Source organism: Somniosus microcephalus, chromosome 16 (genome assembly GCF_052327205.1).
Source record: "Somniosus microcephalus isolate GS21.2 chromosome 16, FLI_Smic_1.0, whole genome shotgun sequence".
Classification (NCBI taxonomy): Eukaryota; Metazoa; Chordata; class Chondrichthyes; order Squaliformes; family Somniosidae; genus Somniosus; species Somniosus microcephalus.
In genome coordinates, this window is record NC_141002.1 from 4,741,914 (window position 1) to 4,754,150 (window position 12,237).

The 12,237-nt window shown below is 50.7% G+C and overlaps 1 protein-coding gene across 4 annotated transcripts in view; it reads right to left on the reverse strand.

Moving 5' to 3' along the window:
- Window positions 1-12,237, reverse strand: part of mical3a (microtubule associated monooxygenase, calponin and LIM domain containing 3a) — a 706,722-nt gene that overhangs the window by 560,958 nt on the left and 133,527 nt on the right. For all 4 annotated transcript variants that reach the window (XM_086008561.1, XM_086008560.1, XM_086008562.1 and 1 more), the window contains exons 8-12: window positions 8,727-8,984; window positions 5,557-5,672; window positions 2,687-2,813; window positions 1,165-1,255; window positions 796-943 (exon numbers count right to left, since the gene is read on the reverse strand). In XM_086008561.1, the coding sequence (XP_085864687.1) occupies window positions 796-943; window positions 1,165-1,255; window positions 2,687-2,813; window positions 5,557-5,672; window positions 8,727-8,984 (740 nt within the window). The remainder of the gene's footprint in view (window positions 1-795; window positions 944-1,164; window positions 1,256-2,686; window positions 2,814-5,556; window positions 5,673-8,726; window positions 8,985-12,237) is intronic.

The following is a 12,237-nucleotide window of genomic DNA, read 5'->3' on the forward strand; positions in this document are numbered from 1 at the left end:
CCGGGCCGGACATTACACTCACATCAGGTCCAGGCCGGACATTACACTCACATCAGGTCCGGGCCGGACATTACACTCACGTCAGGTCCGGGCCGGACATTACACTCACGTCAGGTCCGGGCCGGACATTACACTCACATCAGGTCCGGGCCGGACATTACACTCACATCAGGTCCGGGCCGGACATTACACTCACGTCAGGTCCGGGCCGGACATTACACTCACATCAGGTCCGGGCCGGACATTACACTCACGTCAGGTCCGGGCCGGACATTACACTCACATCAGGTCCGGGCCGGACATTACACTCACATCCACATCAGGTCTGGGCCGGACATTACACTCACATCCACATCAGGTCTGGGCCGGACATTACACTCACATCAGGTCCGGGCCGGACATTACACTCACATCCACATCAGGTCTGGGCCGGACATTACACTCACATCAGGTCCGGGCCGGACATTACACTCACATCCACATCAGGTCCGGGCCGGACATTACACTCACATCCACATCAGGTCCGGGCCGGACATTACACTCACACTCACATCAGGTCCGGGCCGGACGTTACACTCACATCAGGTCCGGGCCGGACATTACACTCACATCAGGTCCGGGCCGGACATTACACTCACACTCACATCAGGTCCGGGCCGGACATTACACTCACATCAGGTCCAGGCCGGACATTACACTCACATCAGGTCCGGGCCGGACATTACACTGACATCAGGTCCGGGCCGGACATTACACTCACACTCACATCAGGTCCAGGCCGGACATTACACTCACATCAGGTCAGGCCTGTAACGGTGGATGATGGCGGAGAGCGCCAGGCCGCTCTTCCACGATGTCGTCAGGTCGATCACATTGACATTCTTGTAACCCTGCGTCTGTTTTTGGCACCAGGCGAGCAGCTTATTCGATCGAGCCAAGGACTCTGTAAACCCAGAAATTACATCAGTATGGGATTAGAGGCGTCGGTGCGGGATTTGGGGTGCAAAAATTTGTCTGTCACCTGAAGAATGTGATGAGAGGTAGTATTACAATCTATACAATACTCATTTTTAAGCAAACTGATTTTGTCATTTAGTTATTACAATCAACTGATGAATGGCGACCATTCCTTTCGGAGTCTCCTGTCCTGCTTCTTTTGCTCACCATTTTGTTTAGGCTTCGGCGATCGTGGAATTGCAGCAGTTTCCGATGCTGGGATGTTCTTTTGCTCACTTGTATTGTACAAGTGCCGGACCTAGCAATAGCAAGGGGACACAGTCAGTACTGCTGCAGCTTGAAAGCTTTTACCAGAGGCTTAAAAATAAACTGTTTCTCGCTACAATATTAGCACTGATAGTGCTCGACAGTGTCAGGGTAAATATTACCACCCCACCCCATCCAATGGGCTGGGGAGGGGTGGACCGAGGCCATTTTACAGCGGCGGCTTGCTAGATGTGCATGTGTCCAGTCTTGCTGCAGTGGGACACTTCAGTATAATTGGGAGCCTAATTGAAATTTAATGGTTGTCAGCCAGGTTTCCCAGGGCTCAGGAGATGAGATCCCCGACCCCCGATCCCTCTCCTCCCCGACCCCTCTCCTCCCCGACCCCCGACCCCTCCTCCCCGACCCCTCTCCTCCCCGACCCCTCTCCTCCCCGACCCCCGATCCCTCTCCTCCCCGACCCCTCTCCTCCTCGACCCCCGACCCCTCCTCCCCGACCCCTCTCCTCCCCGACCCCTCTCCTCCCCGACCCCCGATCCCTCTCCTCCCCGACCCCTCTCCTCCCCGACCCCCGACCCCTCCTCCCCGACCCCTCTCCTCCCCGACCCCTCTCCTCCCCGACCCCCGATCCCTCTCCTCCCCGACCCCTCTCCTCCCCGACCCCCGACCCCTCCTCCCCGACCCCTCTCCTCCCCGATCCCTCTCCTCCCCGACCCCCGATCCCTCTCCTCCCTGACCCCTCTCCTCCCCGACCCCTCCTCCCCGACCCCTCTCCTCCCCGACCCCTCTCCTCCCCGACCCCCGATCCCTCTCCTCCCCGACCCCCAATCTCCAGCCCGCCACTCGATAGGCCACTACCCCACCAAGCCCCGATCCCTTTCCCGATTGCCGGAGACCGCCCCCAGTTGGGTGATCCTGCCTCATCCTGCTGGCTTTCCCGGCCAGCAATCGGAGAGCCCATCAATCTGGCTGACTGCCGGGCAGGAAATGGAATAAAAAATGATAACTAGGTCATCCGTTAAATTCGGTAGGACATCTGCATAACTGGGATTCTGCATTCCGGAATTCCGCATTCATGGAATACTGCGTTTCTCCCCTGCAACTGTGCTCCCGGCCCCTTGACATTCCCCGTAAACGTTGGGGTCACCATGAAAGTTTTGCAATATGTGTGATGAGGGTGGCCCTGGCTATTGCAGTGTGGTGGCAGGGTGGTGCAAAGCACTGGCACCTTCAAGCCTTTTGGGGGGGGGAGGAGCTGGGCCATGAGGGGACTGGATGCAGGACAAGCTGGTGAAAGGTGGGATTTTGTTACCTTGTTGATCCCCAAACCACCGGTAGGACTTCAGAGGCAGTGGGTAATTTGGCAATAATTTCAGCCAACGGACACAATATAGTGGCTGAATTGCCACTGTGAGCAATGCTGGGGTTGGGTTTACTGATGCGCTTGTGGTGTTTATTTACTAACCTGATTTGGATCCAGAATATGGATATTGACCTTGGGGTAGCGGGTGACAGGGTCGATGCTGTACAGGTTGAAGTTCTTGCTGATGTTCTGTGGTGTTGTCTGAGGCAGTAATCTGTAAATGCTCTCCCTAGAAATGAGTTAAGCACATTAGTCATGGGTTGCACATCACCTGTTACCCAAACAGAAATCAAAATAGCCACCCCAGACACTGGAAATTCAATCGCACAGGAAATCGTACCAAGACCTCAGGCAGCCAGCGCTGGCGCTACTCCCTGGAGATCAGGGTGGGGGGGAGGAAGTCCGGCCTGGGGATTCCTTGGAGAGATCGGGGTGGGGGAGGGGGGGGAGGCGGGCCTGGGGATTCCCTGGAGATCGGGGTGGGGGAGGGGGGGAGGCGGGCCTGGGGATTCCCTGGAGATCGGGGTGGAAAACAGCAGGCTGGGGCCAGGAATTCCCTGCAGATCATTTGCAGGGGGGGGGGGCGGGGGGGGGGGAGTTGCGAGGAGGAGGCTAGGTTGAATCTAGCCCCGAAGATCGGGGGCTGGGGAGATTCAAGGGCGAGCCGGGGACCGGGGACATTCCTGCTCCTCCTGGCCCACAAGGAATTGAAAGACAGGCAGTTTTAAAACATACCTGGATCTCGTGGGCAGTCGGCTCCTCCCGCTGTTTCTGCTGCTGAGCAATTGACAGTAAGGGACTCCCCGAGAGGACCTTAAAATTACGGAGCGTCGTCGATGATTGACTTTTGAATCTTTCGTAGGCCCCCACCTGCCTTTAGCAGGAGCCTCGTCCAGACCCTGACTCACCACTGTTAATATTATGGTGGCCGGGAATGAGGCGGGGCTTCGATTGTTAAGATTTTCAACCCTCGCCCAACCCTTTCCTGCCCATCGGAGGGGAGGGGTTAAAATCAAGGCCAGAGTGACTGAGCACTTGAACAAGTATCAGCTGATCAAAGAGAGTCAGCATAGATTTGTGAACAACAACAACAACTTGTATTTATATAGCGCCTTTAACGTAGTAAAACGTCCCAAGGCGCTATATAAATATATATCAAGGTAGGTCATGTCTGACCAATCTTTTGAGGGGGTCACTACCAAGGTGGATAGGGGAGTGTTTATGGCTGTTGTCTATATAGAGTTACAGAAAGCACTTGATCAGGTTACACACAAGGGATCATTAGCAAAAATGAGAGCAGACAGAATTGGGGGTAACCTTGTGACACGGCTCAGTAATTATTTAGAAGACAGACAGTAGCAATAAAGCATTCATTCTCTAATTGGTGGGTGTTCCCCAGGGTCTCAAGCTTTTCAACATATATATTAATGACTTGGATGAAGTAATAGAGAATCGTATTTCCAAGTTTGCAGATGACATTAAGTTGGGAGGCACAGTAAGTTGTGTAGATGGGAGCAGGAAGTTACAAAGGGACATAGACAGACTAACTGAGTGGGCAAAACTATGGCAGCAGGAGTTCAACGTGAGGAAATGTGAAGTCATCCACTGTTGATCGGAGAAAGACCAACTGGAATATTTTCTTAATGGTGAGAGACGAGGAGCTGTGGAGGATCAGAGAGATTCAGGGGTCCATGTGCACAACCGCTAAACGCTCGCTACGGCAGATGGAGTTCAATGTGGGCAACTGTGTGGATCTGAGAAAAACAAACGGGAATATTTTACAAATGGTGAGAAGCTAGGAGCTGTGGAGGAGCAGAGAGATTCAGGGGTCCAAGTGCAGAAATCACTAACAGCTAGTGGGTAGGTACAAGAAGTAATCTAAAAGGCTAATGGATTGTTGGCCTTTATCTCAAAAGGGCTGGAATATAAAGGGGTGGAAGTGATGTTACAGCTGTACAGAGCTCTGGTTAGACCCTATCTGGAGCACTGTGTTCAGTTCTGGGCACGGGCTTCAGGAAGGATATACAGGTAGACTATCCTTTATCCGAAAACCTCGGGACCAGCCGTGTTTCGGTTTTCGGAAAATTTCGGATTTCGGAAGGTGGGTCGGCGGGGGTCCGCGGGGGTGGGGGGGGGTCCGCGGGGGGGTCGTGCGCCACTCTGGTCATGTCGTGCGCACGACTTACGCTGACCGAAAAAACCTTCGGTTTTTAGAGGGTTTCGGTTTTCGGAAGTTCGGATAAAGGGTAGTCTACCTGTATTGGCCTTGTAAGGGGTGTAGCGCAGATTCACCAGAATGATACCAGGGCTTAGAGGAAAGGATACGTAAACTTGGTGCGTATGTGCTTGAATATAGGAGGCTGAGGGGTGAGCAAATTAAGGCATTTAAATTGTTAAAAGGATTTGATAGGGTAGATATGGAGAAACTACTTCCTCTGGTGGGGGGTGGGGGGAGTCCAGAACAAGGGGGCATAATCTTAAAATTAGAGCTAGGCTATTCAGGGGTGATGTCAGGAAGCACTTCACACAAAGGGCAGTGAAAATCTGAAACTCTCTCCCCCAAAAAGCTGTGATGCTGGGGGTCGATTAGAGCTTACAAGACAGAGATCGATAGAGTTTGTCAGGTAAAGGTAGCAAGGGATATGGAGCAAAGGCAGATAAATGGAGTTAAGGTCATCCATCATCTGACTGAATGGGGGAGCAGACTCAAGGGGATGAATGGCCTCCTCCTGTTCCTGTGGGCTTGGATTGAAAAGATACCCCACTCACACTGTAATGTGACAGCAGACCATACAGGAGACTAAAACTTGACACTGGGCAGGGGCAGGGGGAACATGGGTGTCACGAAGACCAGCTTTGGTCGGGGCTATATCCAGAACTGTTGTCTACCAAGCTGTAGAGGGAGAAATGCAATAAAACCCAAACCCCCCCCACCCCCAAAAAGGAAGCCCCCAGCTCAGCAGCTTTCTCACCTTTCTGCCAGCACGCTCAGAGGGGGGTTACCTTGTGCCCAAGCCCGCACCATCCAGGCAGCATCAAACGCAGCCAGAAATCCACGAGCGATCCCAGTTCCCATCGGCCAGAAGGGCTGGATAAAAAAAACACAACACAGCATCACGTGGAGAGTATCGATGGGAAGGAGAGTCTGAAACAAGTATGGCAACACAGGAGCCTCATACCTACCCCCTCGCACAGAAACACTCGCACCCCCTCGCACAGAAGATACAGACCAGAAAGTCCCGGCATTAACCCCTGGTCTGTGCCCCTGCACTAGGCAAGGGACAGTCAGAACGCCCCCTGCTGATCTCTATACACTGCCACCTGCTGGAACGGACACCAAACAGCCGCTGGTGTCACTCAGGCCAAGTACCATCCACGGAACTGAACTGACAGCATTCAGGAGAGGAGGGAGAATACGAGATACAGAAAGTTAGTGCAGGATCCAGTGACCCACACCAAGGGATGCAGTCACCCACTGAGTCACACCAAGGTATCTCGCAGCCCACTGAATCACAGTAAGGAATTCAGTGACCCACTGAAAGCACGGCAAGGGTTCCAGTGACCCACTGAGTCCTGCCAAACGATCCAGTGACACAAGGAGTCACACCAAGGGATCTAGTAACCCAAGTCACAGCAAGGGATCCAGTGACCCAGAGTCAACACCAAGGGATCCAGTGACCCATTGAGTCAACGCCAAGGGATCTAGTGACCCATTGAGTCAACGCCAAGGGATCCAGTGACCCAGAGTCAATACCAAGGGATCCAGTGACCCAGTCAATACCAAGGGATCCAGTGACCCATTGAGTCAACACCAAGGAATCCAGTTACCCACTGAGTCAATACCAAGGGATCCAGTGGCCCATTGAGTCAACACCAAGGAATCCAGTTACCCACTGAGTCAATACCAAGGGATCCAGTGACCCATTGACTCAACAAAGTGACCCACTGTGTCACAAGGGATCAAGTGACCCACTGAGTCATAAGGGATTAAGTGACATACTGAGTCAGAGCAGGGGGACCCAGTGACCTATTGACTCACAGCATGGGATTGCGCATTAAAAGTAACAGAACAAAGTGCAGTTTACAGGGAACATTGTTTACCCCTACTCACTGCTTTCTGTCTTGCAGCCAGCTAGCTATTATTTCTGCTACTTGTCCCCTGACTCTGCAGGCTCAGACGTTATTTATCAGTCTATTATGTGGCACCTTATCAAAGGCCTTTTGGAAAACTAGATAAACTACATCTACTACATTACCCTTGTCTATTCTCTCTGTTACCTCTCTAATGAGGTTGGTCAAGTAAGACTTTCCCCTTTCAAATCCAGGCTCACTATTCATTATTATATTTTTGGTTTCTTGATGTTTTTCTATTTTCTGCTTTAGTAGGGATGCCATTATTTTTCCTACCACCGATGTTAAGCTGACTGGTCTACAGTTCCCTGGACATGTTCTATCTCCCTTCTTAAATGTAGGCATAACGTTAGCTATCCACCAGTCCTCTGGCACTGTACCATTTTCCAACGAATTATTAAATATGTGTAATCGTGAGCTGAATCTTAACTCCCAAAAATGGGTGGGTTGGGGTCGTGTCAAGTTAAAATGCAAAAAATCTGACAGGAATCTAAACGGTCTCAAACCTACCCACTTCCAGTTTTAACGGAGGTGGAAGGAGGGGCAGGTAACCAATCCGCTTGCGGGAAGCGGATATGGTCATTTAAATATTTAATAAGGCTGCCTGTCTTCATTTGAACAGTCATTTCGGCTGGGTTTCCCAGGTTTTGCCTCTACTATCTCTTCTCTAGATTCTTTAAAAATGCATGAATGCAATCTGTCCAGACCAGGGGTTTTATCCACTTTGAGTTTGATTAATTTATTTAATATTTCTCCTCTTTTTATTTTAAATGCAGCTATATCATTTCTAATCTCATCTTCCGATGTCATGTCCATCTGATCTGTCTCCCTGGTAAACACTGAATTAAAGTAATTATTTAATATATCTGTAGTTTCGCTATCGCTGCCTGTGATTTTATCTTGTCCATTCCTTCGTAGTCCTATTCCCATCCTGGCTCTCTTTTTTATTTATGTGCCTGTAGAATATTTTACAATTTTGTTTTATGTTCCTTGATAATTTAATTTCATAGTTCCTCTTTGCCTTCCTGATTTTTTTTTTGATTTCTCTCCTAATCTCTCCATATTCTCCCTCATCGTGCTCTCCCCTGCTGTCCATGTACGTAGTTTATGCCTCTTTCCTTATCCTAAATTTTTCCCTTATGTCTTTATTCATCCATGGTATCTCATTAGTGCTTATCTTGGTCTTGTTTTTTAGTGGAATATATTTTTCCAGAACACTGTTGAACACCGTTTTAAATGTTTCCCATTGCTGCTCTATAGGATTCACAGCATGGGATCCAGCGATCTACTGACTCCCCAATAGATCGAGTGGCCTATTCACTCTCAACATGACATCCAATGATCTATTGACTCTCAGCATGGGATCCAGTGACCTATTAGCACTCAGCATGGGGTCCAGTGACCTACTGACTCCCAGTATAGGACCCACTGACCTATTGACTCCCAGCAAGAGATCCGGTGAACTACTGACTCCCAGCATGAGATCCACTGACCTATTGACTCCCAGCATGGGATCCACTGACCTATTGACTCCCAGCATGGGATCCACTGATCTATTGACTCCCAGCATGGGATCCACTGATCTATTGACTCCCAGCATGGGATCCACTGATCTATTGACTCCCAGCATGGGATCCAGTGACCTATTGACTCCCAGCATGGGATCCACTGATCTATTGACTCCCAGCATGGGATCCACTGCTCTATTGACTCCCAGCATGGGATCCAGTGACCTATTGACTCCCAGCAGGGGATCCGATGACCTATTGACTCCCAGCATGGGATCCACTGATCTATTGACTCCCAGCATGGGATCCACTGATCTATTGACTCCCAGCATGGGAGCCACTGATCTATTGACTCCCAGCATGGGATCCAGTGACCTATTGACTCCCAGCATGGGATCCACTGATCTATTGACTCCCAGCATGGGATCCAGTGACCTATTGACTCCCAGCAGGGGATCCGATGACCTATTCTATTGAGTCTGATTGAAAATGTGCACACTAACCTCTAACAGACTGTCCCCAACCAGGGTGACCAGCAGCCGCTTCCCGTTTTCCTCCCGGACCAATGAGGCGTTCTCCGACGCATACATACACGTGAAATCAAACATGGCCACATCAGGCTGGCCGTAATGGTTCATGGCGAAGTCCAGATGTGGCAGTAGGTGATTGGTGGAGAAGTTGGCCGCCTCCCTCGCATAGCTCAGGAGCGCCTCTTGATTCATGTTATTCCGGGAAAGCAGCCTCTCTGTGTCGGAGAAATCCTGGCATGGGGAAAACAGAAAGACCGCACAGTATAGTCAACCATGCCAACTTAGAGCACATGTGTAGGAGTGAGAGGGACAGCAGTTGCTGCGACAGTGGGATAGTGCAGGGAAACGCCATCCAACTCCCCGCTGGGAATACTGACACTGCAGTCAAATCTCATCTCAGACTGACCAGACATTAAGGGCACAAACCTCTCAATTCTGGTATCAACCTAATAAATCTTGTTTGCACTTTCTCCAGTGCCTCTATATCCTTTTCACAATATGGAGACAAGAACTGCAAATAGTACTCAACTGTAGTCTAACCAAGGTTCTATACAAGTTTAAAATAACTTCTCTGCTTTTCAATTCTATCCCTCTAGAAACGAACCCCAGTGCTTTGTTTGCATTTTTATTGCCCTTATTAACCTTTAGTGATTTGTGAATATGTATCCCGAGCTCCTTCTGTTCCTCTACCAATTTAGACACTGTAATGAAATCTGTTTGTCTTGATCCTGTATTCGTTTTGCACTCATGTATATTACCCTCCCCCACTGTGTATAGTTTCACTTCCTCTTTCCCGACTAACCTGGGAGGTTCCAGGTCTTGGCTCTTGGCTCCGCCCCTGACTTCTCTTACATAAAGATCCCAGGATCTGTATGACTCATTCCTGTGAACCAGTCGGTGTGTTGAGATGTTAGCTCTGATCTTAGTGATTAAAAGCCAACTTGTTTGAGTCTATAACTTCCAGTTTTGTGGTTATTGAAGGCCCATCAATTTTAATCACTAAAGAATACTAGGATGGATCGACTCCTAAAACCAGAGCGTCTGGACTTGGATCCACATTCTGCTGAAGCATCAAATCAATTTGGACACTGGCTCAAATGCTTCGAACTCTTCGCGGGGGCCTCATCCGCTAGCGAGGTAGATAAACTGAGTCTACTGACTACTCGCGTAAGTCATCGGATTTATTCGCTCATCCGGGACGCCACCTCTTACACGGAGGCCATCACTATCCTGAAGACCCAATACCAGAGGCTGGTAAACGAAGTGTACGCAGACATCTGCTGGCTACACGCAGGCAGCGACCAGAGGAATCAATGGACGATTTCTTACAGGGCCTAAAGGACTTGGTCCGGGACTGTAACTGCAAGGCCGTGACGGCCAACGTGTACTCTGACGAATTGGTCCGCGATTCCTTCATCACGGGCCTCAAATCGAATTATATCCGGCAGAGACTGCTGGAGAAGGAGGTCCTGGACTTAAAAAAGGCAGTGGCCACTGCGCGATCGCTGGACGTGGCCCAGAGAAACTCTGACTCTTATTCTTCCGGCCATGCGGCCCTCACCGCCTCGTGCGCGCCGAGGGGGCCGCCATCTTGGAATCAGCCATCTTCCCCATCCAGGTCTCAGACCAGCTCTACGCCGCCGGAGTCCCCACACAGAAGTTCACCCAGGAGTCCTACTACAGCGGCAATGTCTCGAGGCCCGAAATGCTACTTCTGCGGCCAGGCCAAGCACCCCAGACAACGGTGCCCAGCGAAGGACGCTACATGCTTCAAATGTAAGAAAAAGGGGCATTTTAGCAAAGTCTGCAGGGGGAATCCGATTTCCAACTCCGTCACCGCCTCGTGTGTGCCGTGCGGGCCGCCATCTTGGGATCCGCCATCTTTTCCCGACTCAACGGCCGCCCAGGGCCCAACAGTGGCTTCGATCACGGTGGATCAATCCAGGCCACACCCGTTGACAAAATCCATGATGGACATACAGGTAAACGGGAATTTAACGAAATGTTTAACTGACTGTGGGAGTACCGAGAGTTATATCCACCCTAGCCTGGTATGGCGGCACTCATTAACGGTAACCCCTACACGGAGCAGAATTGCTATGGCTGCTAAGCCCCACACTTCGGACATTTTGGGCTACTGTGTGGTAACACTGACTGTAAAAGGCACGGACTACAAGGATTTTAAACTCCTCGTGATGCCAGAACTCTGTGTTAATGTAATCTTGGGCCTGGACTTCCAGTGCCACCACGAAAGTGTCACGCTAGCATATGGCGGGTCCCAGCCGCCACTCACAGTCTGTGGCCTATCAACCTTAAAAATCAGCCCGCCCTCTTTATTCGTTAATCTCGCTCCGAACTGTAGGCCCATAGCAACCAAAAGTAGACGGTACAGTCTGGAAGACAGACACTTTATCAAGGCGGAAGTGGACAGACTCCTGCGGGAAGGCATTATTGAAGGCAGTACCAGCCCGTGGTGTGCCCAAGTAGTCATAGTTAAAAATAGCGAAAAGAAACGGATGGTAATTGACTACAGCCAGACTGTTAATATTTATACCCAGCTGGACGCCTACCCTTTACCCCGCATATCAGAAATGGTCAGCCAGATCGCGCAATACCGAGTCTTCTCGACTATCGACCTCAAATCCGCGTATCACCAGCTCCCCATTAGAACGGAGGGCCGCCCATACACCGCCTTCGAGGCGAACGGGTGCCTCTACCATTTTCTCAGAGTGCCCTTCGGGGTAACAAATGGGGTCTCGGTCTTCCAACGTGAGATGGACTGCATGGTTGACGAGAATAAACTACAAGCTACCTACCCCTATCTGGACAATGTCACTATCTGCGGGCACAACCAGCAAGACCACGATCTAAATCTTGCGAGATTTTTAAAAACTGCCCTAAAGCTGAATCTAACCTACAACGAAGACAAATGTGTCTTCAACACAACCCGTCTCTGTATCCTCGGCTGTGTGGTGGAAGATGGGGTAATTGGACCGGACCCTGACCGATTACGCCCCCTAAAGGAACTGCCCCTGCCACACAATCCCAAAGCTTTAAAAAGGCGCCTGGGATTTTTTTCGTATTATGCCCAATGGGTGCCCAATTACTCTGATAAGGCCCGACCCCTCATTAAATCGACGTCCTTCCCACTATCAGCTGAAGCTCGGGAGGCTTTCGCCAGTATTAAACAGGACATTGAAAGGGCTGCAGTGTGTGCAGTGGACGAATGCATTCCCTTTCAAGTCAAAAGCGATGCGTCAGACTTTGCCTTAGCTGCGACCCTCAATCAGGCTGGGAGACCTGTGGCCTTCTTCTCCCGAACCCTTCAGGGACCTGAAATCAGGCACTCTTCTGTCGAGAAGGAGGCACAGGCTATAGTGGAGGCAGTGCGGCACTGGAGACACTACCTAGCCGGCAAACGTTTCACCCTGCTCACCGACCAGCGGTCGGTGGCTTTCATGTTGTGATGAAATATATTCCATTC